The sequence below is a fragment of the Manis pentadactyla genome, chromosome 4 (genome assembly GCF_030020395.1).
Source record: "Manis pentadactyla isolate mManPen7 chromosome 4, mManPen7.hap1, whole genome shotgun sequence".
NCBI lineage: Eukaryota > Metazoa > Chordata > Mammalia > Pholidota > Manidae > Manis > Manis pentadactyla.
The window spans coordinates 173,367,685-173,392,064 of record NC_080022.1 but is presented as its reverse complement, the minus strand read 5'-3'; the positions used below and the strand labels follow the sequence as shown (position 1 = coordinate 173,392,064).

The following is a 24,380-nucleotide window of genomic DNA, read 5'->3' as shown; positions in this document are numbered from 1 at the left end:
TGCAAACGTCTTTATTAATCTTGTATAAAAATAAGGTCCGTGGAGAGTCCCCGGAGCTGCGGGGTATGGGGGGACGAGGTTGCACTTTATAAATTATAGGCCAGGCTCCCGCTGAGGCTAAGTATGGCTATTATGGGAAGAGGGGTGCTGCAAGTCGCATTTGGAGGGAGGGCCCGGGGATGCTGTCCCCAGTGGCAAGATGAGGCGGCCCCCACACCTTTAAGGTGGGCCTATGGCGGGGGACACCAGCGGAGGGAGCTGCCCGGCCCAGCCGAGCTGAGGACCACCTTCCTTTAGCCCTGGCTTGCCACCCAACCCCCGCTCCCACACCCGACCACCGCAGAGTTGATCTGCGGAAATAGCGGCTACAATGAAAGGTCGGAGGTGACTTGCAGGGGAGGTCCAGGGGGACGCCTGCGAGCGCTGCGGCGGCCTGTGTCCGCGCGGATGTAGGGCTGGTTCCGCAGATCTGGCAGCAGAGAGGAGAGACATTTACCTTTCAAGAGTCTGCCCAGCGCTGGGATCACCACTCGAGGACATAGGCCTCACTTTCTAGGGACCCAGGTTGTGTGCATTGGAAGGGAGCCAGTTTATGTTTACCAGACCCTCCTCAAACACATCTCAGTCATGCATGGCCAAGGGAAGGGCAGCATGACCAGTCCCTCAAGGGCCCCTAGGGCTGTGGGCAGCCACTGGGATCAGAAGCCAGGCCATCCAGGTACCTGGGGGACTAGAGGGGGATCTCCTCTCCCAGGCTGGCCTCACAGAGGAGCCTGGACGTCCGCTTGCCAGTGCGGGCAGTGAAGGGAACCGTCTTGAGCACTGAGGGTTAGGAGGGAAGAGGGGGGAGAGAAAGGAAAAAAGAAAAAGTAGCAAAAGGCAAGTGACACAGCCAGACCCCTAAGGTGGGGGTGGAGGTGCGGTGGAAGACAGCATAGAAGGACAGACAGAGGACAAACAGACGCAGCCAAACCCTCACCTGTGATGATATCTTCAATGGCCCCATCACGATCACTCTCATAGATGAGAGGCTCCTTCTGCTGCTTCCGTTTCAGCTCAGAGATGAGGTCCATCTGTTGCCGCCGGACCTTGGGTGGCGACTGGAGAATGGAGGTGGTAGGTATATAGCTCCGGCTCCAGGCTCCCCTCTCCCCATGCCACTAAACCCTAGAACTTCTGCCTGGTCCCCCACAGCTGGCTTGAGCAAAAGGAACCCATTCCCATCCCAGGCTGCTGGGGCCCCATCCTCATCTTGGGCAGGGGCTGGAGGGTGTGGAGAAAGAACAGATCTCTGCAGTGAGGGTACCAAGCAGCCTTGCAACCAAGTCCCAAACTCAGTGGCAGCTGCCTACCTTGGATGCTGGGGGCTCCCCTTTTCCTGGGGTGCCTGTGCCTGCCTCCTGGGCTGCTGCTTCTTTCTTCCACTGTTCCACCTCCTGCTCAGCTTTCTGAGGAGCCAGAATGGGTCTCCATGAGCGGCTCTCTAAACCACCCCAGACAGAAGCATCCCCCAGCCCTCCCAGAACCCAAGTTGGGAGGCTGCAATGCCCTGCAGGGGTCCCAGCCCACACACCAGACACACATACCTTATAGGCCTTGATGAAACGGCTAAAAAGGGAGAAGAACATGGAAGGGGACGTGGTCTTGGGGTTCTCACCGAAGTACTCCACCACAGACTCATAGGCCTCCTGGGGGCACATAGCCTATCAGCCCAGCAGCAGGGACCCTTCGGATCCTGACCACTGCTCTGTACCCCCTTAAGACACTGGCCACCTTGTCTCTGCTCCTCCAGGCAGGTGGGCCCTCCTGCTCCATCCCTCAGTGTGTCCCTGCTATAGCCACACCCTTCCTTCATCCCCACCCCAGCCTCCCCACCTCCAGAACTGGGCCAGCCCCAGCCCACCTGAGCTGTCTTGCTGTCTGCCAGCAGTTTATCCATGATGGGCGAATTGGCTCTCAGGAACTCCTTGAGCACCATGCAGTCATCCTGCCGCACAAACTCCCTCTGGGTCAACTCCAGGCCTCGCTGCAGGGAGCGCACATCCCCCAGGACGCTGTCCAAGGACACTGAGTGGGGGATGGGGCAGTATAGTGGCAGCAAATCAGAGAAGCAGCATTCCTATCCAGTTACCTCCTGCAGTTCCCCCACTTTCTCCCAGCCCACATCAGTCCCCAGGGTTGAGCCTCTACCCCCACCCAAGGATGGGATACCCCTATCCATACCGGAGCCCGCCTTGTCCAGGAAGTGCAGGTCGCTGTGGAAGCCTGTGAGCTGTGGGTACTTCTCAGCAATGACCTTCACCAAGTAGTGAAGCAGCGTCTGCTTGCGGTCAGTCGACTTCATCTCCAGCAGCTGCAAGAGGACCTGTTGTAAGCCACAGGCCACCAGCTGTCTACCATCCCCCAGGCTAGGGGATCCTTCTTTGCCCCCCTCACCGCATCCAGACTTTGAAGCCGGAAACCATAGGCTGCTCCACGCTTGCTGCTGTTCATGTAGTTGCCAAAGGCCAGCACGATCTGGGAGAGGCAGGGAAGAGAGTTAGCAGGAGAGCTGGGACTGAGGAAACCTCCTGAAGTATAAATTGTATAAGAAAAGATGGCAAAACGCAAGCCCCACACACTCAGCCCACACTGCACTCCTGCCTGGACCCCTCAGGTCCATGACACACGTATATGCATGTGTTCGTGTTTGACACACGTGCATGGCTAATAACATAGCATACCCCATTTTGTCCTCTGCTATTCCTACCCAAGACTGTGCTGCCAACATCCCCTCCTAAGCTGTGAGGTCTCTGCCTTTCTAACAGCCTTTTCATCTGGTTTTCCGTGACTCCAATAAGCCACCCGAAGGAAGCTGAGCCCTCAGGCAGGGTCTGAGGTATGCTACTGTTGACATGGTCCCCACCCACCACCTTAGTTTTGTCTTTCTGGGTGTCTGTGTGAGAGATGGAAACATATTTGTTGCATCCTAGGAGTGCAGGGCAGGGCCCGCATCTCCCTCTCACACGTCCCAGAACAGGCAAGGAGTCATGGGTGGGCCCTGCCTCCCAGACCCTTGCCCTGGCATCTCACCTCCAGGATCTGGCGGAGTTTGTCAGAGGCCTTGATGGACATTGAAGCTGCAATGACGGCATTCAGTTGCTGGGGATGGGATTGGGGAGGCAGGTAAGTTGAGGGGGGAGTGGGGGCAAGCCCATTGGATCCTCAAGTACTCCCAGATGCCCTCTTGGCGCCCAGACAGCAAGCTGCCTCCCCATCCTCAACCCAGGCACTGCCTGCCCCGCCCACACTGCCCTTCCTGCCCCGCCCACACCGGCATGAGCAGCTGGGCAGTATCCGGGAAGTTGCCCAGGAAGGTAAGCGTGGCCATGCGCTCTGGCAGGCGTTGGATGCGGCTGAAGCGCAGCATGAACAGGTCCTCCTCCGACAGCTCCTCCATCGGCCTCTGCTCCCGCTCAAAGCGGGCGATGAGGCTGCGTTCATACTCCGTGGGCAGGAAGCGGGTCAGCAGCTCCAGGAAGTCCAGGCCAAGGGCCTGCAGATCAAACCTGGAGGGAGGGAGGGGTGGTATCACCTCAGAACCACTATTTCTGAAGAGCAGAACTACCCCTTTCCTTGACTGAATAAATAAACTTCAGAATTTGTTATTTGCCAACAGCTTCAGGGAACAAGAGATAGGAGTTGAGAGAAGCTGCAAGCCAGGCAGCCTGGGGTTCCTGTCATATATCGCTGGCAGATGCCCAGCTGCAAATATCTGGACCTGAGTGCCCATAGCTGGGTGAGGAGGCAGGAAGGGAATGGAAACATCTCTCCCCCAGCATGGACACACAGTATGGACTCAGTTTTCTTGGCCTAAAAATGGAATGACGTTCCCCACCCTATTCCCTGACCAGGGTTGGTATGAAGCTTGATGGGTTCTGTCCTATTGTTGGCACTTTTACTAGGATCTGCCTGATGACCCTGACCTAGAAGAGAGAGCTAGGCTGCCCACAAGCCCAGGTCAGAGGTACTCACATCTCAATAGCTTGGCAGATGCGGTCGGCCCCCAGGTTGCCCTTGCGCAGGGTGATGGCCAGATTTTTGGCCCGGTTGGCCTCAATGAGGGTGGCCTTGCTGGGGGCCTTCTGGGCTGCCTTACCCTTGAGAGCGTTGAGGTCCAGACTGGGACCTTGGGACTTAGTCTTGAATTGCTCCTCAAAGTCACTCATGTCCAGCTCCTGAAGGCACGGGGAGAGGAGGTGGGGCTGGGTGGGGCCAGGGGCTGGTACCTTCCTGACTGAGTATTGTGCTAGGTGCTAGAGCCACCCACCCAGCCCTGAACAGGCCACCCACAGAGAAACAAACCCATCAGCAGCTTGACCACTGGCCCTGATGGGGGATCCAAGGGAAACGGGGAACACTGAGAAGCAGCAGCAGCGCCCACCCCAGGGGACCCAGACTCCAAGCTGCTACAGCTGAAGGAAGAACTGACTTGGCCAGGAATGAAAGGGGAAAGGGAAGCACATTCCAGGCTGAGCGAGCAGCATGAGCAATGGCCTGGGGACGAGAAAACACATCCCTTCCAGAAAACTGAATGTGGCATTATAAGGGCTGGAGCCCTGGTTGTTTGGGAGATGGTGGGAGGGGGAGTCTGAAAGCTGGAAAGAGAAGTCGGACTTGGGGGAGGGATGCACCCCTCTGCAAAGATGGAGGGGAACGTCTCCAGAGGAGTAAGGGTACACTGCCTACTAGATGCACTAATCCAGTTTGGCCTTAACACCCACCGGTGGGCCTCCATGTCATCTGTAAAATGGGTGTGTGTGTTGGGAGGAGGGCTGGAGATAACAACACCCAGTGCCCAGCATGATCTGGGCAAGTGCCCTCTAGTGCCCACACTGGCAGCAAGGCAGGGCCACACTCACCTGTAGCACCTTCTCATCATTGAGCTCAGTGAAGACAGTACCCGTGATCTGGCTGGGTTTCAGAGCCACCCAGTTTAAGAGTGGCATTCTGAACTTGGTCTGGATGGGTTTCTTGGCCTTCACGCCTGGGACACGGGGGAAGTGGTGAGCGCTGGGCAGTAGGCAGTATAACGGCTGGAGGGAGCTGGGGCCCGGCCAGACTGACAGAACAGGCAAGAGACAGTACGCCGCCCCCAGACAAAGGGTGGAGTCCCTCCTTCCATCCCCCCCAGTTCTGGGCGGTCCTCTCACCTGGGCCCGTCTCTGGGCCGGGCCCTACAAGGGCATCAGAGGGACCACCCGGAGGCGGTGGGGGCGGTGGAGGCACCGGTCCATCTGCACCTGAAGGCGGCGGGGGCGGCGGCGGGGGTGGTGGCACCCCTCCCGGCAGCGGAGGTGGGGGCGGCGGATCCGGGGTGCCTGGGAGGGGCGAGGCCAGTGGAGGCGCCAAGGGCGGTGCTTCCTGCTGGTTGGAGAGGCTGGGCAGTGGGGGCGGTGGAGGTGGCGGTGGAGGTGCTGCTCCGGAAACTGGTTCCGCTGCAGATGGGAGATCTGAGCCCAGCGAGAACGGGGAACCCGGGACGGGAAGAGGGGAAATGTCAACTTCTTGGTTTGGATGGTTTTGCGGCCGCCTCCCCGCCCTACGCATGCGCACTCAGCCCATCGCCTACCCACCCGCACCTACCTGGGCCACGCCTACGACCCAAACCTACGTCTCTCAACTCCTCCAGCCGGAGACGTCCCCCAGGCCCTCGTTTCTACCACCCCACCAGCCGGAAGCTCCTGCGCACCTGCGCTCGGGGAGCCCATAGGCAGCCCCGGAGTCGGCGCATCACCGCCGCTCGGAGTTGCCACAGCGACCGGGAGGATCTCGATGGAAACAGCATCTCCAGGCCCCCGCAGGATACGGATTAACCCCTTCTCCTCCAGCTCCTCCATCTTCAGTTCAAGGGCCGAGGGTCGCGCCGGGTGGGGAGCAGGCATTTTCTCAGGCTCAGAGGGGCGCCTGGATGCGCCCATGGGGGTCGACTCGCTGAAGCGCTCCTGTGAGGCCGGGGGAAGGGATCAGTATCCACCCGCAGGTCTGGCACAGAACCCCTATCCTCTTGCCAGGGTGGAGGGCTATGCAAAGCCTGGGAGCCCCAAATGGTCTGTTCTTGAGAGCCAGGACGTGCACAGGACTGTTCCAGTGCACGCCCCCAGGCTTACCCGCAGGGTCTCCAACTCCTTTCTGGCCTGGCTTAGCTGCTTTTCCAGCTCCGCGATCTTGGCCATGGATTCGTTCTCCGCGTCCCGAAGCCGCTCTGTCAGCTGTGGCACCGGCACATGGTGAGCTCCCACCCGCTACCGGGCACTGGCACCACCAGTGAGGGGGCGGCATCAGGCATGCCTGCCTGGAGGTCTGGGGGAGGCTTCCGGATATGCTTAGCCCATATTACCGTGGGTGGGCCGAGCCTGGCACTTGAACCCAAGTAGTGAGGCACTGGGGGCACTAAAGTTCTCTCCAGAGAGGAAACCAAAGCACCACTGATGAGGCAGAGGGGTGGAGAGGAGACTGAGCTAGGAGGGGCCCCCAGAACCCAGTTCCACCCAAGTCAGTGCCTAGACTCTGGGCACGGGGAGAGGAGGGGCCTGTCCTCAGAGATCCAGCACAGTGTGCAGCTCAATGAACATTCATTGAGAGAGACACCCACAGGATTCAGGATTTGGATTCAGGCCAATCTCAGGGGCCAGACAGACAGCCGTCCCCAGCTGACACCTAGAACCAGTGTCCAATGCCAGTGTGAGGCCCTGTGGGCCTACTGTGTGCTAGGTTGAGTTCAGGAGGAGCTCTCACCAGGGCCACCTGCTCCTGCAGTTCCTCCATGTGTTCCAGCACAGCATTCTTGGTCTCAGTGTCTTCCAGCAGGGCGCCCACATCGAAAACATTGTCCAGGTATGCCTGAATCTGCACCTGCAGCTTGTCACTCTCTGTGAGCCGCAGCCTCTGTTCCCCAAATGGAAGGAGCACGGTTAAGTCCTGATGTGAGCAGTCTTTCCAATACCTGCCATCAACCCCAAACTCCAGAGGAAGGGACTTGGCCCTAGCCTGTTTTCCTTTACTTTTTATTGAGATATAATGCACATACCATAAAACTCAGTATTTTAAAGTGTACCACTCCATAGTTTTTAGTATATTCACAAGGTAATTCCATCTCCACCAATTCGAGACCATTTTCTTCACTCCAGAAAGAACCCCTGTACCTGTAAGCAATCTCCCATTCTCTCCTCCACCAGCCCCTGGCAACCACCAATCTATTTTCTGTCTCTATGGATTTGCCTATTCTGGACATTTCATGTGAAGGGATCAGATAATATTCAGCCTTTTGTGTCTGGCTTCTGTCACTTAGCATGTTTTCAAGGTTCACCCATGTGGTAGCATGTATCAGTACATCATACCTTTTTTATGGCTATGTAATGTTCCATTGTATGGCCATCTCACTCTAGTCTGCTCTTCATCTTTTGTTAATCCTAGCTTTCAAAAATCTAATCCCAAAGGCTCCACTCCTCCAGGAAGCCTCCCAAATGAATCAGGGAAGCTGCAGTTTCTCTGCCTCAGCTGGACCAGGAAGCATCAAGCCCCTTTGCCTCCCTTCCCAAGGGCAAGGAATTCCTCCATGACCTAGGCCCGCCCAGCATGAGCTGGCCCCCACTTGGGACCAATAGCCCTGGCTGCCCTATGTGCTTGAGTCAGAGTGGCTGTCTGAGGCTGAGGCTGAGGCTCATTCTTCCAGGGCCAGACTCAGTGCCCCCTAGAGCCTATTCTAGTGCCTGCAGCAGCAGCTCCATGGACTGGAAGCCAATTATGTGGCTACACCATTCTGTTTGGAGTCATTATTAACTTTATGAGTCTCCTGTTTCACGGATGGGAAAACTGAGATTCAGAAAGAGGAAGAGACCTACCCAAAGTCACATAGGCTAGGAAGTGGCAGAGCCAGGATTTGAACCAATGTCTGCATGACCACAACACCCAGGCTGCTAATCACTGAGCCATACTCTGCAATGGGCAAGTGGTTAAGTCCCCTGGGAATGCAAGGTTCACCTCCAAGTATAGATCCAGGCCGAGGTGGGTAAACTCATATTGCAGGAAGACACGGAAGTTCATGTTCTCCACTGAGTGGACCACAATGTTGATGAATTGCATGCAGGCCACCTGGGGGACAGGAGACAAAAGCAGGTCTATGAACCTCTGGGTGGGGTGTGCTCAGTGCCTTCCAATCTCCATTTAGGCCTGAGCCTCCTTTCCTTCCCACATTTCTCCCCCTACTGATCCAGCTATGTTCCTGCCTATATTTCTCCCCAGTGTCCCCTCCCTCCTGCCTCCCCATCTCTGCCATCCACCCCTCCCTTACCAACCACTCAGTCCTCATACTCTGCAGGAGCAGAGCCCAGATCCCAGATCCCCAGGTCCCTAGCTGCTCCTTGCAACTGAGAGTGGCCCAGCCCAGGCTGGGCCCTTGAGCTCACCATGAAGTCGATGTTGCTGTCCTCATTACGGAAATATTCCATCAGCTTTTCAAAGCGGTGATGCTCCCCACACACCTGGGTGGGGAAAATGGCTGTCGGTGAGGCCCCAGTGACACACGTCCTAAGCCACGTTCCAACTGCCACCCTTGTGCCTCTATAGGCTATACTCAAGGTAAATGAAAAGCAGGCCAGCTCACTCTTCTGCTCAAAACCTCCTCTTCCTCTCCATCCCCCACAGGCCTCCCCATCACTTGCTCCACTCTGGGCACACGGGCATCCTGGGCATTCCCACCTCAGGGCCTCTGTACCTACTGTTCCAGCCACCTGGTGTGCTCTTCCTCGAGGTGGCCACCACAGCAAGTCCCTCACTTCCCTCACAGCTTTGCTCGAATCTCCTCTTCTTGGAGAGGCTTCCCTGACCACCCTGCAACTGGGTCCCCTTCTCCCAAAAGCATCCTTGATTTTTTCCCCGTAGCTTTTATTGTTTTCTAATGCACTGTCCATTTGCTTATTTATTATATCGTTTATTTTCTGTCTTCCCATGCTTTCTTTTTCTTTTGTTCACTAAAGTATTCCAAGTACCCACACTGTGCCTGACATACAGTAGGCACTCAATAAATATTCATTAAGGGACTGAATGACCATGTGCTGCCTTATGAATGATATTCTCATGAATTTACTACTCCTGAGCCTGTTAACCGTGTCAGCAGAGATGTATGTATGCAACTCTGAGATACAAGGATAAGTCCAGTCTGGATCTGGTCAGGCTGAGGGTCAGAGGTTCAGCAGATTCCCATAGATGTCCCTGCAACCCCAGGCAATGCTGCTGTGTGGCCTTGCATCTTCCCTTCAGAGTTTCCCCATCCCAGATCGTCCCCACCCTGTGCTCCCCAAATGCCCACCCAACATCCCCAGCAGAGGCCACAGCTGCCAGCAGCACGGCTCCAAGAAACACTAGAAAGCAACTACATGTTTGTTGGTTGATGGGTTGGTTTTGGGGGGAGAGTTCCAGTACCTCCTTGAAGTTGTCAAAGGCTGCAAGGATGATGTCGTGTCCTCCCCTCACCAGGCACACAGCTGCCAGCAGCTCCAGCACCAGAGCCTTGGTTCTGCAGAGAGAAGGGAAGGTTGTCATGTGACAGCAGGCAGACCCTGTTCTCATCCAAGGATGGATGTGAGCCTGGCCAGGGGAGGACAGGAGAGCTGATGGCAGCTGTAGAATGAGACTGGGAGTTAAAATAGGGGGTTAGAACTGGGAACAGAGTAGGCAAGGGGCTAAAGCAGGAGAATCTAGATGTGGAGAAAGGTAGGGGCCTGGACCTCACCGGGGGTTCCTGTTGTTGAGGCTCAGAGCAATCTCATTGACACAGGCTGGGTGGTTCATGACGAGGCTGAAGCCAGACTGGGGAAAGAGGAGAGGTCAGCTCCTCCAGGCAGACCCCCAGGACTGCCAGCACCCCCCAGCCCCCTACTTTGGACATTGTCAGTGTCATGCCATTCTGATCTCTAACTGTCCTCAAGCTTAGGAAGTTCTTCATATCCAATCACAACCTCTTCTGCAGCAGCCAAAGCCTGGTCCCTCTTTTAAAATACATTTGTCTATTCAAGAGCTAATGACAGGGCTCAGTACCTCAGACACAGTGAGTCCTCAAAGGTTGGCTTCACCAACCACTCCTCCAAACAAAATAACCTAGAGCTGCTCTCCCCGTGTGCCCGGTGTCCAGCCTTTCTCAGTAGGCATACCTAAGTCCTCACATCAGGCATAGCCATGCCCCCCTTCATGTCCAGGCAACTCTAAGGGACCTGATCCCCAAGATTCTCCAGTGAGGGGACAGTTGACTCCGGGACTTTAACAGCTTAGGCAACCCCCAGTGAGGACAGGCCTGGCTCCCTAGGGCCCCTATTGCCCCACGCCCACTGACCGACCTGGTAGTTCATGATGGCACGCAAGCACATGATGCAGACGTGGACGTCGTCCTTCTGGCTGACAATACGGGAATTCCTCAGGGCCTTCCTGCTGTGGGCTGGGGTCAGCCTGAGCGGGGTGGGGAGGAGGCAGCAGGGGTCAGAGCCCCAAACCCAGCTTCCCGTTACCCCACCACCACTGAAATGGCCTCTGGAGTAAGAAAAGGGCACATTTGGAACCTGTGACTGTTGCTTCCCATCTACCCCACAAAAAAGAGGCCAGCTGAGGGCAGGAAGGCTTCCTCAGCCCCTAGGCCTGGGGACTAGCACGCTGCAGGGAGAGGAGACAGGAGGTCAGGAAAGCAGAAATGCTTAAGGGCGACTTGGCATTTAAAAGGGTTGCTGTGCTGTGGGGGGTAGAAAGCCTGTAGAGGGAAGAGACAGCCGACGCTTGGAAACCCCCGTAGACACACCCTCCACCAGGAGGCGCTCACAGACACACGGGCTTTTCTTCTGACTTGAGATGCTCTGAATTCAGACTGCTTGGGTTCAAATCCCAGCTCACCACTTACAAGGCAAGTTACATAATTCCCTGTGCCTCAGTTTCCTCATTTGTAAAAAATGAGTGATTGGTGACAACCTTTCAGAGAGGGTTCTCAGGACTATGAAATGAGTAGAACAGCTTCTCACATAATAAGAGCTGTGTGAATGTGCCTGATAATTCTTTGTTTAAAAATATGGGACTTTTTCACTGTTGCAGAACTGCCAATCGTGACTTAGACATCAGTTTCTCTTGACAAATTCTATCACATTTCCAACAACACTGGGAGGCCCCCCTCCTCCCTCAGAGTGCCACAGCACCCTTCTGCCATCGATGCTCAAATATGCCTCTGAGTCTGCTGATGCTGTTCCTTCTGCCTGGAATACCCTGCCCTGTCCCTATTACTGCCTGTACAGCCTGTATCCATCTGCAAGACATAGCTCAGTGCCATCTCTCCTGCAAACCTTCCCCAGGCAGTGGCCACCCCCATTCTCAAAGCTCCCAGTCACACCTCCACAACAGCCTGTCACACATGTCCCCTACTAGACTGAGGGCTCCCCAGGGTAAGGTAGTCTATCTCCCGAACACGTGCCACCATGCCTGATACATAGTAAATGCTAAAAAATACTTGTTGAATGAATGAAAAAGAAAACATTGTGAGAGTTTGGGGCTTCATAGGAAGTTGGTCCCCTACACCCAAAGTGAAAAGGAGGAAGTGGGACATGCCTGTGAGGCTCCAGGGCCATCGCCTTCCCTCTCCGTCTCCCAGCAGGATGCCCTCAGTTAGGGTGAGGGGGCCTATCCACAGCAGTTGAACCCAGGGGCATCAGTTGAACACCCCACCCAACACAACTACCACCCAGGGCGCCTACCAGGCATGCACCTCCCCCGAGGCGGCTACGTACCGGGGAGAAGGGGGGCACCTGGCAGCCACATGGGAGAAAACAGGGGGTTAGATGGGCACCAGAGGGGACCTACTGACCCAGAAACCCCTTCCTTATCCCAGACCCACCAAGATTCCAGCCTCTAGATCCCACTAGAGGCTTCTCAACACACCCATCACCTAAGCCCTGTTTGAGGCCCTTGTTCTGATCCTCAATGCCAGGCTACTCCTCCCAACATCCCCAAGGGTCTGGGGTGGGGCTGACTGGGTACAGCAGTCTAGGGATCAATTGTCATTCTCCCCACCACCCTGCCATGGGACCCACATACCTGATGGTCAGGTGGCGACTCTTGGGCTGTGGTGGCAAAGATGAGGGTGAACCCTTACTGAGGTCTTCCACTGACTGCTCCAGGGGCTTGCTCTTCTCTGATCCAGGGGCCCCATTGTCTGTGCTGTCCATGTCATACCTGTGGGGTTGGAGTGGGGTTGGAGGCCACTGCATGGGGTACTTAGGAGAGGGCTTGGGGAAAGGGAAGGGGAGACAGATATGCAGGAAACCAGGGGTCCGGAGGAGGAGGCACTGGGCCAGGCACAGCAGGGAAACAGGGAATGGTAGAACACAAGAGTAAACCACCCAGGTCCCAGCTGGCCACCCCAGGTCACATCTGTCCCTGTCTGTGGCAGGTCTTCAGGAAGGGCACCTCTCAGGGCCAAGTGCAGGGGTCCCAGGCAGGCTTGGGCTGCACTGTTTGAAGTGGCCAGAGCAGCGGCAGAGCACAGAGAAGCATGGATCAAGGCTCTCAGAAGCAACACGGGGCTGCAGCGGGCGCTTACGTGACAGAGCACTGGGCAAAGGCCAGGTACTCAAGGAGCACATCCAGGCCGCGGTTCTCCTCGTTCAGGAACTCCTGCACCCACCTGTGGGGCACAGCGCTCTCTGAGTTCTAGCCAGGAAGAAGGTCCTACCCAGAGCGGGCACAGAACGGGCAGAGCAAGGGCCCTGAGGTAAGCTTCCCCCAGGAAGACACCAACCAGCCCCAGCCCCAGAAAACCCAGCAACACTAGTGGGTGCCAGGGGGCCCAGGCAGGACCCAAGTCCCAGCCGTGCTTCGAGGGGCAGGGAGAGGTGCCCAGGAGAGGAGGCAGAGCGGCTGCCCTGGCCTCCTGACCCAGAGGCGGCCCACAGGCACAGCCTGTGCTGGGGGCAGGGGAGTAGCGAGGGGGAGCCCCGGGGGCTGCCGGGAGGCAGAGGGAGAGCTGAGCCCTTGCTCACCCAATGTGGTTTGTCCTCAGGGAGATCTCCAGCTCCCGCAGCACCTGTGTGGACTCCTGAACTCTCCTCTTAAACTGGGGGCCAAGAACAGAGGACTCTGGTCGGGGGAGCTTCGGCCTCCCTTGAGCACACCAAACCCCAGTACAACACTTCCCCCAACAACTGGCCTTTCACGTTCGGCCTCCCCCACCACCCCCGCACACCTGCCTGCGCAGAAAAAGCATTCTCAGGCTGTGCACACTCCCCCATGCACAGACACACTCATGCATGGACACAGGGTACACACACATACCTCCATATACAAACTTACAGAACACACATACACAACCATATGCAGGGATATGGTACATGCATGTTAAAACATGAATACCCTGAGTGCACACACACACACGTACATCCATACATCAGCACCCTGGTTACACGGATATAAGGTACCCACACATCCATACATGGACACATGGACACACATACACACACACATATACATGGACTCAAGAGTACACACGTCCATAGGTGGACACAAAAGTACACATAGAGTACATACACACACATCCATGCTTGGACACACAGGGTGTACACAAGCACACACACTATACAACTACATACAAGTGGACATATGGAAGCACAGAGAGCTATGCAGCCGAACCTGCAAGAGAGCGGGCCCAGGGCACTCTCAGCCCCCTACAGACACGCTCACACATGCACCCACAGCAACCCACAGGAAAGCTTGCACACACAGTTACTCTAGGTGCCCAGAGCCTGAAAGGTGTAGGGGGAGAAGGACAGAGAAAAGGGGGAGACATATAACCCCAAGTTGGACATCCAATCTGATGCTACCTTTCGGCTGACCCCACCAGTTTCCAGGTAACTCTTCAGCTTCTGGATATAGGCTGAGGGGGGGTTCTTGACTTGAAACCGCTCCTGGGGAGATGGAATGGGGTGTACAGGGGACCAGCCAGAGCTACCCCAGGGCAAATGACCAGCCCTCGCCCATTCTCAGCTCTGACCCCAGATCCCAGGCTCTCTTAAGACCCCTCTGAAATACCAGAAGTCTAACCAAACCATCCACCAGACCACTTTAAAATGCCCAGCCCAGGCCCAGCCTTCCCTCCCCACTGTAGCCTCACAGGCCACAGCCCTAGCACGGCCTTGGGGTGGGGTTTGGAGGGGTCAGTTCTGCCAAACACCTCATCCTGGGGGTGCTACTGAGACAGGCCAGTAGGTGGTACCTTCCGAGCCCTCTGGCCCTCCCCGGATCACACACTAGCCTTGAGCTGGGAGTACAGGGAGGAACCCTCTGGAGGGGCCTGATGAAGGGCGCCAGCTCCTTGGCAGGCCGAGGACCCCTCCCCAGGGCTCCACCGTAGCCATTCCACCACATGTGTCTGTAGGCACCTGTGCGGACACTCATCTCCTGTGCTCAGCAGAGCAACTCCAACTCCCATTCCTCACCCAGGGCTCCCATAGCCTCTCACACAAAGAGGCAGGGCCTACATCAGAGGCTCCGTGCCCAGAGGAGCTCCCATCCTTCCCAACCTAGACCCCTCAGATATACCCGGACACCCCACCAAACCTCCCACTTCTCTCAGGCTTTGAGCCTCGCCAGGCCCAGCAGCAGGAACCCCTGCCACAGCCACAAAGCCTCTGGAGGTAGCTCCCCTCCCTTTTCTTGTGGTTCAGCCCTTACCTCCCCCAACCCCAGACTCCTGCCCAGCCTGCTCAGCCCATCCCAGTCCATTAGCAGAAGCCAAGGCCTAGTCCTGGCTCCCAGGGGAGGCTCCCTGCTCTCTGGCTCCCCGTCTCTGCCTCCAGAGCCACAGGCCTGCCCCCTCCCTCTCTGAATCACTGCAGCAGCCAGGCCCCACCCTGCCCCAGCAGTGGGACAGGAGTCCTCCCTGCCACCATGGACAGCGGCCCCAGAAGCTGGAGGGGTAGGGGCAGCCGGTGAGCCACGGGATGGCAAGCCGCAGCACCAGGAGGCAGGGGTTCTAGAGCCTGCCCCCCATGGGAACCGGTTGCCTTGGGGTTGTTGGTTGACTGCAGCATCTCGGGACCCAAGATAAAAGGAGGACAGGGATCCTGCCCCTTCCTCCCCACCTCCCATAGGGTCCAACCCTGGGGTTACCCCCTCTCTTCCCCAGCCCAAAGCTGGAGGGTTGACAGAAGCTGCTCCAGGGAGCTCAGCAAGAGAATAATGACAAGGCCCCATGTGTGCTGGCCTGTGCCCTTGTCTAGGCCCTGCCAGCTCTTCAGAGGGAAGACCCAGCCCTGCTTGTGACCTTTGAGGTCCCTGGGGAGGCCTATGTCCAAGAGGGGTGACTCCAAAGTCCTACAGATACCTCCAGTACCCTTCCCAGATGCTACACTGGCTTCTGGGCAGGGTCTTGGCCCTCTGGGCAGCATGGCAGTATCCCCTCTCCTGCCAGACCAAACCTGACCAGGGTAGGGCACCCTGAGAGCAGAAGGGCCTGGTACCCACCTGGTCACAGATGAGCTCCCACTTCTTCTCGTTGTCATATTGGCTCAGCAGCTGGACTTTGTCTGGAGGCAGGTTCATGCAGTTCTGGGGAGGGGAAGGACAACGTAAAGACCCTGAGCCTGGGGCCCCCAACACGAGGGCAGGGGAGCATGGGCATCTTCAGGGAACCCACTAGGGCCAGCTCCCTAGCGGGTGTGTCACACACGTGACTCCCCAGCACCCTCTCACCCCAGGAGGTAAGCTGCGTTAGCCAAAGAAAGGACTGAGGCCTATCGGTGAAGCATCTTTTCCTCTGTGCAACAGCCAGAAAGTGACACCGGGATCTGAATCCAAGTCTGCCCGACTCCAGGGCCTGGGTTCTGCCAACCCCACACCGCCTCCCTGGCACAGCTGGCAGAGGCAAGAGCTGGGGTTTCTCAGCCTGCCTTCCCGGGACCTCAGGTACCCTGGACTCCTGTCCCCTTGCACCATGAGGGAGTAGCATCTCTTCTCCCATTTGCATGGGAAACTAACAGGGGGCCCAAGTGTGGCCAGGCACGGACTGTGCCCTGTCACCGTGTGCCACCAGGCACAACTGGGACTTTGTGCAGTCCTGGCCCAGGGTGCCAGCGCCCCATGAGCGCCAGAAATCTCCTGTGAGGAACACAGACAGTGGTCTCCTTCCCCATCCCTCTCCAGCTCCCTCCCACCTCATCCCTTCTGGAAAGAAGGAGAGGACAGGCCGAGGGGCTGAGGTCGGACAGGCAGGGAATTCCAAGCAGGCACATCACGGCTACAGGGGCCAGGGGCATTCCGGGGGAAAGTCACCCAGCGGAGGATCTGGGGAGAGCAGCCAGCGTGCTGGGTCTGTGGTGACCCAGGCTGGGACTCCCCACAGCAGTGCCGAGAAAGGTCAGCACTGCTCTGTCTGGGCCCCCCCACCGAGCCACAGATGACAAGAGGGCAGTGTGCCTGCCCAGCTCCCCCCACAGGGCAGATGTAGGGCCCCCCCTGGGGCTGCGGAATCACCAGGCATTGCCAGCACTAGGGGCTCTCTGGGCTCCCAGGGCTTGGCATGTCTCACTAATAGACCCAGAAGATGATGCCAGTTCACCCCAACTCAGTAAACCCCAGGTTTATTGAGGATGTGCTACATGTCAGGCCCTGAAAGACAGTCCTTGCCCTCAGGGGGCTCTGAGTCTCCCCTGCGGACGTCACCGGCTCTGGTGGCGCAAAGGAGACCTTCTCGATCACATGTCCTTGAGAGGAGGCCACAGCTGGAGCTGAGAGGGACCACACCCACGCCGCCGCCGCCTCCTCCTTCCTCTCTGCGGTGCTGCGCCTAATTCTAGGGCTCTAGGCAGACCTCACCCCCAAAATCACGGTCTTAGGTCAGCCCAGACAACAGGAAGCTGGGTGCACTCACCCCGCATTGCCCAAGCTTTCCGGCCAGGGACCCACTTGAGAGGTGAAAATGCCACCCCCCAGGGCCCGCTGGGGATGGGGCTACGTCATTCTTCTCCCATTGCGAAAGCGCGCGCCTGGATTGAGGAACCCGCTGCTCTCATCTGCCACCCTTCCCGACCTGCCAAAGCCAGAAGAGCTCCTGCCGCCAGGGGAGGCACTGCCCTGGAAGGGGCCCTGCAATGGAGGAGGGTCCTACTTGGTCAGGAAGGCCTCCCTGGGGCCTTTCTCTGTCTCTGTCTCTTTCTCCCTGGTCCCTCCTGGTCCCTCCCCACCAGAGACACAGGGCTGCACGGGGCCAAGGGGGAAGGAGAAGCAGCGAGAGAGGTCAGGCAACCCCAGGAAACTGGAGCAGTGGCCAGCACACAGGAGGGAGTCGGGGGGTGGGGGGAGGACTAGGGAGTGAGAGCCATGGCCGAGCCCGGGCATCCGGGCCTGAGAGGGGACGGCTGCTTCCCCACATAGGCCCTCACTCACACCGGGGCCTGCTCTGAGTCCTGGAATGGCCCCAGGGCAATTGTAGGGGCACAGCAATTGTGGTCGCCAGCCCTGCCTGATGCTTACCCTACAGGCCCTGCTCTGAGCCCTGCACACGGATGCTACCCTCCAGCCTCTCCACGATTGGCACCCTTATTCTTCCCATCGTACAGGTGCAAACATAGCTTCGTTTAGTGACCTGCCCAAGGTTATGAAGCCAGTAAGAGGGAAGTTGGGCTGGCGTTGAGACCGGAGCCACTGAACCAGCACCCTCGCCCACTCCCCCGGAACAGCCCATGGTCGTTACTGGGGCAGGGGAGGCTTCTGCTGGGCTGGCACACCTGTCCCAACAGTGGAGGAGGGTAGGGCACCCCTTTGCCCCTGCCCCACCTGGGCCTCCTCAGGCCCCCGGGCCCACATGCCAGCCTGCCAGACAGGCTAAATTTAGGCTCGGAAATCAGAAATAGCTCTGACAGTGCTGAGCACTAATTAGCAGCTGTTCCTCGGCTGTGCCCACCCAGGAGGCTGGTACCCCAGGGAGCAGGAGAAGGGCCAGTGGATGCCATTGCATCCTGAAAAACAGCATCAGACCCCCAGGCCCAGGGCCCGCAGCAAGGAGGCAGCACCACGGGGGTGGGGGCTAGGAGACAAGAAGATTGGCGGAGCGTGCTCAAATGGGGCAGCAAAGGACCGGAAGTCCAGGTGTTCGGGAGGAGAAACCCCTGTGTGCCGTGACAGGGTGCAGGCGGGAAGCTGTAGTGTGGAGGAATCTGAGCTGGGTGGGGACCCAGGCTTCGGGCCTACCCAGCCTTAGGGCTTCTTGGCCTCCTTCAGCCTCAGCTTCCTCCTCCACAAAATGGGCACAATTCCCGCCGGCCTCACACACGCACAGAGCTCCTGGGAACACCCAGGGAGAAGCTGAGTTTAATGTAATAATACCCTTCAGCAAGGTGCCCCTAGGAAGAGGCATTTCACAGATGGGGGTGGGAGAGTCCATTAAAGACCTGAAGGCGAGGGATGGTGTGGTGAGCAGGTGTTTGTGAAAACATCCGGGTAAAACAGACGTGTTTCCAAGGCTTGACCAAAAATGAGCTGGCCCTTCAGCCCCTTTTCCTTGCTGCCCCGAATGCTTTGGGTCAGAATAAGAGTAAGATAGGATGCATCTTTTAGGGTGTGGTCAAGCAAAGGAGCCAACACTCCGGCCCTTCTGTTAGAATATGTGGGGATCATTCTCCCACCTGCCCCAGCCTCTCTGGGTGAGAGGGGCCTCCAGCCCCTCCAGCCCCTGCCCCTAAGACCACATCCCTCCCCACAAGTGCTGACACATGGGGAGCTGTCCTTGGCGACTGAAGGGGCTCTGTCTGCCTTTGGACACAACCACACCCTCCCATTTCACTTTCAGTTTGAGCTGAGACTATGTCTCAAACCACCTGCCCACCCTCTCCCCATAAGGCCTGGCCCTTCCAGCCCCAGGATGCCCTTGAACTTGGGCATCAACCCAAGTATCAGACCAGTCACCCAGAGCTTCTGCAGCCTGATGTGCCCAGAAGCCAGGCCCTGACCCCTAGTCCCACTTCCCCATACATCTCCCCTCTGCCCATCTCTATGTGCCTCAACCTTGGTTTTAGAACTCTTAGAGCATCTCCAAAGACAATCAATTTCATCCACTTTTTGAAGCTCCAGTGTATAGATTTTCTAGGGCGCTTATAAACAATCCCAGGCTTAGAGGAGGGCTGGCCCTAGGATCAGGTCCTAAGAGCTCCAAAACGCTAACAGCTTCTCCCATCAGGGTTTCAGTGTCCCTAAGGCTGGGACACGGGAAAGCAGGGTGGGAGCCAGGGCAGCAGGCTGTATACTGCAGGCTGGTAGGAGAATAACAACATTTCCAGAACACTCACTCAGGGCTAGTCGCCAGTCTAAGTGTGTTACACCTATTAGCTTATTTAAAGCTCAACACAAATGGGAAACTGAGGCACAGAGCAATTAAGTTGCTTGCCCAAGGTCACCTGCCTGGCAAGCTGGTATGAACACTCAATTTCCTTGGAAGAAGGAGCGCTGAGGGCAATGAGAAACGTGGGTCCTGGCCCCCAGGGGTGTTCTGGCCCCAATTCCCCTGTCTGGGGAACAAGGAACAGCCAGCCCCATTTCCTGCCACCCAGCACCCTACGCTTCCTGTTGTTGCCCACACTGAGCTCTTACTCACTGGGGAACCCCCCCACTCCGCCAGCACACCGTCTCTCAGAGGGAAGTGGAGGCCTCCCCACCCCCTTCCCATGTGCACCCAGCTACCGTTAGCATCGCTGCCGCCCCACCCACCAGGAGAGACAGGCCCTCCCTCTCGCGGTTTCCGGCCGCCAGGCAGTTTTCTGTCTAGGCCCCTCTGTTGCTGACCTGTGTGATGGCAGGGAAGGCAGGCTGGCCTGTGATGGCTAAGGACTCAGCTTGGCTAGTCTTGATACTGGAGGTGGGAAGATGGGAGAGGTGGGCTCTGGGCACCTTCACCTAGAAGGGCTCCAAGAGGGAGGGGGCCAGAACACCAGCCGCTCTCACAGTGGGGAGTGTTCACTGAGCGTTGCTCTGTGTCAGGCATGGTGCAAACAATCTATTCAATCCTGTCAACAATCCTAGGAGGCCGGCACATACCGTTATTATTCTCTTTTAATACCTGGGGAAAACTGAAGCTCAGAGCTTGCTTAAGGTCACACAGGTAGTAAGTGGCAAGGACAAAACCCAACCCACAAACTTCATGACCCCAAAGCCCAGGAAGCTACCCAGCCTTACCGAGGGTAATCCCTGTGCCTCACAGAAGCAGGGAGACCTGAGCCACCTTCCAGAGCTCCATGTTCCTAAGAAAAATGCAGAGGTGGCACCTGCTCCTGCCCATCTCACCCAGCTCTTTGCCAACTGGCCCCAGATGTCACTGTGAATCATGCCTACCACATCCCTAGGCTCCCAGGGTCAGAATGTGCTAGCCCTGCCTGCTAGGAATGTCACGCCACAGCCTCTGCCCAACCCAATATCTGCCCACATGGCCACAACCACATTGGGGTCCTTCCCCGGCAATGGCAAGCACAGGGCCTGAGCAACCCCACAACTAATACCCTCTAACCTTATCTGCCCCACCCTAGAGACGGGGGCTGGACAAGGAGGCAGTGTGTCAGTCACAGACCAATGAATGGGGACATCCACCCCCACTCTTCATCACCAGCCCCATCAGGGAAGGGGCCCAGCTAAAAGCAGGAACCCCAGGGTCCACACCCTGTTTGGGTCTGTGCTGACCTCCGCACACAGTCTGGCCAAGTGCCCACACCCCTGGGAACATGCTCAGGGCAACCCAGGATGCCAGCCCCATCAAGCAAACACCTCTCCAAATGGATCAGCCACGTCCTGGCTGCCAGCTCTTGGCATCTTGGCATCAAGCACAATGTCCCAGCATCTTTCCTGGATCCCTTCACTCCAAGGTTACAGACTCCTCCCTGCCCAAGCACATCAGGGGTGTCCTATGCCTGTCAGTAAGCATGGACCTTCTGGGCAGGCCTGGAATTGTGCCTGGCCATCCCAAACCCTGACTCTTGCAAGGGAATGCTGGGAGGGGCTGGAAGACGCCCAGCCTCTGCTACAGCATAGGAGAGGTGCGAGTGGGGAGCCTGGCTGGCTGCTTTTTCCCCCATTGCAGCAGGCCCATGTGGCTGGGCAGTCATCGCTCCTCCACTGTTGCTAAGGCAACAACCAGAAACCCTGACTCAACCTGCTCCTTCTCCCCACCCCTATTTAAGCAGGGGCACCCCCTCTCACAGCCTCCTCAGAAAAGTAGCCCCCACCACCCACTCCTGCATGGGAGAAAGGGAGAGCAAGTTCTATCTCCTGCCTGGCTGCAGCCTTGGTGGGGGCACCCCTCACCCACAAGAGGGGTCCCACAGCCAGGAGACAGGAGTGGTTTGGGGTTTTAAGATCCTACTCCCCACCAGGGACCAAAGGGCTGAGCCTAGTGAAAGGAAGAGTTTCCCTGGGGCCATGTGACTAGATCCCAAGGGGAGGGCTTTGCTTCTCCCATCAAGACTGGGGGACCCCTGGGAGGGGTGGTGATGTGGGCCCCTCACTCTCAGCAGTCTGAGGTTCTTCTTGTAGACATTCACTAACGACAGGACTCAGCTCTGGCCACAGAGGCGGGGTGCAGATGGAGGTGCACCCTGCAGTACCTGTGGTCAGTCCTGCGGGTTTATCCAAATCTGTAGCCTCCGGCAGCCTTAGGCAGAGGCCAGCGCAGTCACCCCAGGGCAGGGCTCTTGCCCCTGCCAGCAAGGAGTGAGAGGAGCCAGATTCTTAGGCAAGTGACCTTGAGTTGTGTTCTGCTCACACAGGACAAAGACCGCGCTGATCCTTCCCAGGAAGAAGATGGAGTGTAAACTCATGTGGGTTCCTGGGGGCTGGGGAGCTGAGCCCCAGTGGGTACTGCTGACCTAGATTTCTACCCAACCACTGCTTTCTCCAGCAGGACACCCTATGAAACCTATCTCTGGGCCTCCAGCCTCCACACCCTGGTACTCAAGGACTCCCAGTGGCATTTAGTGTCCGACTCAGCCAGTCAGAGCTAAGGCCAAAAATGCAAGCAAGGCGATCAAGTCCTACACAGGCATCAGAACCTCATCATTTGACTTTTGGATTTTCCACTTGTCTGAATTATGCACTGCTCCTCCCCATTAGTGTGTGAATAACAGAGAATGGACTGGAGCCTGGACCTCACACTGAGGGCCCATCCCACCCCCATTTATAGACACACACTTGGGGGGAAAGACAGACCTGTGTGTCTGGCAGGGGTCCAGGGATCCAACACCAACTCAGACTCCCCAGATGGTCCCCAGAGACTGTCTTTCCTCATTCTCCCCCTTCCCCCATCTGCTCAGTTCAGCTTAGCTTTGCCAGGCCACGGGTTCCAGGAAGGGGGAGCAGGTGGAGATGGTGTAATCAGGGCCTAGCCTGGTGTGAGGTGTCCCTCAGAGTCCTACCCTTGCCCCTAACCAAGCAAGGTACCTTCCCAAGGATAGACCAGACCCCACCCCACCCCATAGCTCCTCCATACTCCCAGCATCTTTCCGGAGAGGGGGCAGCAGCCAAGATTTCCAGGAACTGTTAGGAGGGGCCGTTCAGAGGATCTGACAAGTATGGCCTAATGACTGGCCAGGGGAGGGACAATGATGTCAAGGAGTTGAAGCGGACAAACAATTGAGCAGTGCCACTAGGCAGCATTGCTGTCCTGCCTGCACCTCCTCCAGGCTCCCACCCTCAGATCCGCAGTGCCAGCCTGTTACGGTGGGCAAGTACCTCTGGGAAAAAGCACAGCCCCATTTGCCTATCGTCCAATGTCCTACAGGGGAGCTGATAGCAGACAGGCCACCAGGCAAGTAGTTACAAAAGGGAGCCGGGAATAGGACTGAAGTAAGGAGAGGGAAGTGAGAATGAGTGTCCCCTCCTCCTCCCTACTTCTGCCTCCCCCCAGGTCTCAGGGAACCCCCACCCACCAAACACATACAATTGCCTCTAGGCTCACCCTGAGCTGATGGCTGGCTCCCCAGTGGCCTAGTCCCAAGCCCCTCAATTCCCCAGAGAGGATGGTGGCCGGGAGAGTTCCAGACTTTTGCTCTACCCTCAGCCAGAGTGACCAACCAGCCTAACCCAGCCCTTCTTGACCTTACTCCCTTCAGTGTGTAGGTGGGGAGCCCCAAGATAAGGATCCCCAGGCATCCTCTCCTGGACACATAGTGGGTAGGAAAGAGACACCCCCTCTGAATGATCTGACAGCCCAGCTCCAAGCAGCCCAGGAACCAACAAATCATGAGCAAACACCTCAGCTGGGTCTACAGCTACCAGGAGGGTGAAGTGTAACCCCTTCCTTCTTTGATCTGAGACACATGCAGATGCTTCAGACCCGTGCCCTGTACCTGGGCCTGCATCCAATGGGGAAAGGGGCGCCCGGGTCCCTAGCGAGCTCGGCTCCCAACTTCCTCACAGGACATTTTGTTTAGACCTTTAAACCCGGGAGCCTTGGGGGAAGGGGATGTCTTGGGGAAGGAGCCTAAGCCATTGCAGAAGAAAGTTTTGGGGGGAGAGTGCTAAGTCACTCTGGAAAGAAGCCACTCTAACTCCCACCCCATGGAAGAGCAGCCACTGGGCCAGGGATCTCCAAGCACTACCTGGGTCCCCGGGGGCGGGAACGCACGCCGGGACGCTGCTGACCCCCATGCGCCCTGCACGCGTTGGGTCGGACTCACCAGAACCCGGTTAAACCTTTCCTCCAGCTCTCCGGCCTCGGGCATTGGCTGCTTGGCCGCCGCGGGCTGCTTGGGGGACGGGGCGGCGGGGCCCGCGGGCTGCTCCGCGCTGCCTGCAGCGTTGCCCATGGTGGCCCCCACCCAGTCGGCCAGGCGCCTCCAGCCTCGGAAATCCAGCTTTCCGGGGGTCAGGGGACGAGGCCCCCGGCCTGAGGGGCGAGGAGGGCAGCGGCTCGCGGCAGCGGAGGGGCTCGGCGACACCGGCGCTCGGCTCAGCGGCGCGCAGGGGCCGGGACGCGGCGTCCCATCGGGGCGGCCCCGTCCGAGGAGACGGGCGGCCAGCTGCGGGGTGGGGGGAGGAAGTCAGGCTGCAGGCCGCCGGGGCCAGAGGGCTGGGCCGGGGGCAGGAAGCTGCGGCGCAGTCTCCCCCCTCGGCGAGTTTCTAACTTCTGCTGTCGCTCCCGGTGCGCGCAAACCGCATTTCGCCGCCGCCGCCGCTACGCACCCAGCCCCAGGGGGGCGGGCTGGAGGGAGGGGGCGGGCACCGGGAGGCGGCCCGGGGTCGGCCGCGGCCATGGCGCGGCGGGGAGGGGGCTGCCGACCCGGGTCACCTCCGCCGAGGGGCGCCCGGCGCCGCTACACCTGCAGGAGCGGCAGGCGACC

General features: G+C 57.9%; 1 protein-coding gene across 4 annotated transcripts; it reads right to left on the bottom strand.

The window, feature by feature from the left end:
• Nucleotides 1–11: 11 nt before the first annotated feature.
• On the bottom strand, nucleotides 12–24,141 carry FMNL1 (formin like 1). Of its 4 annotated transcripts, none has more exons than XM_057501575.1 (27): nucleotides 23,718–24,141; nucleotides 15,529–15,612; nucleotides 13,851–13,970; nucleotides 13,050–13,117; nucleotides 12,611–12,694; nucleotides 12,106–12,243; nucleotides 10,374–10,482; nucleotides 9,773–9,849; nucleotides 9,463–9,556; nucleotides 8,448–8,522; nucleotides 8,023–8,133; nucleotides 6,778–6,927; nucleotides 6,150–6,251; nucleotides 5,732–5,984; nucleotides 5,193–5,492; nucleotides 4,902–5,026; nucleotides 4,015–4,217; nucleotides 3,314–3,548; nucleotides 3,073–3,141; nucleotides 2,437–2,517; nucleotides 2,224–2,353; nucleotides 1,904–2,067; nucleotides 1,587–1,688; nucleotides 1,353–1,448; nucleotides 980–1,100; nucleotides 723–822; nucleotides 347–469 (listed from the first exon to the last, which is right to left on the bottom strand). In XM_057501575.1, the coding sequence occupies exons 1-26, from the start codon at nucleotides 23,844–23,846 to the stop codon at nucleotides 731–733; spliced, it is 3,312 nt and encodes a 1,103-aa protein (XP_057357558.1). In that variant the 5' UTR covers nucleotides 23,847–24,141; the 3' UTR covers nucleotides 347–469; nucleotides 723–730. The 4 variants fall into 4 exon arrangements, with proteins under 4 accessions (XP_057357557.1, XP_057357559.1, XP_057357558.1 ...); XM_057501577.1 differs by having other exon boundaries at nucleotides 13,050–13,123; nucleotides 13,887–13,970; nucleotides 23,718–24,140; XM_057501574.1 differs by lacking the exon at nucleotides 723–822 and having other exon boundaries at nucleotides 12–469; nucleotides 23,718–24,137.
• Nucleotides 24,142–24,380: the final 239 nt, after the last annotated feature.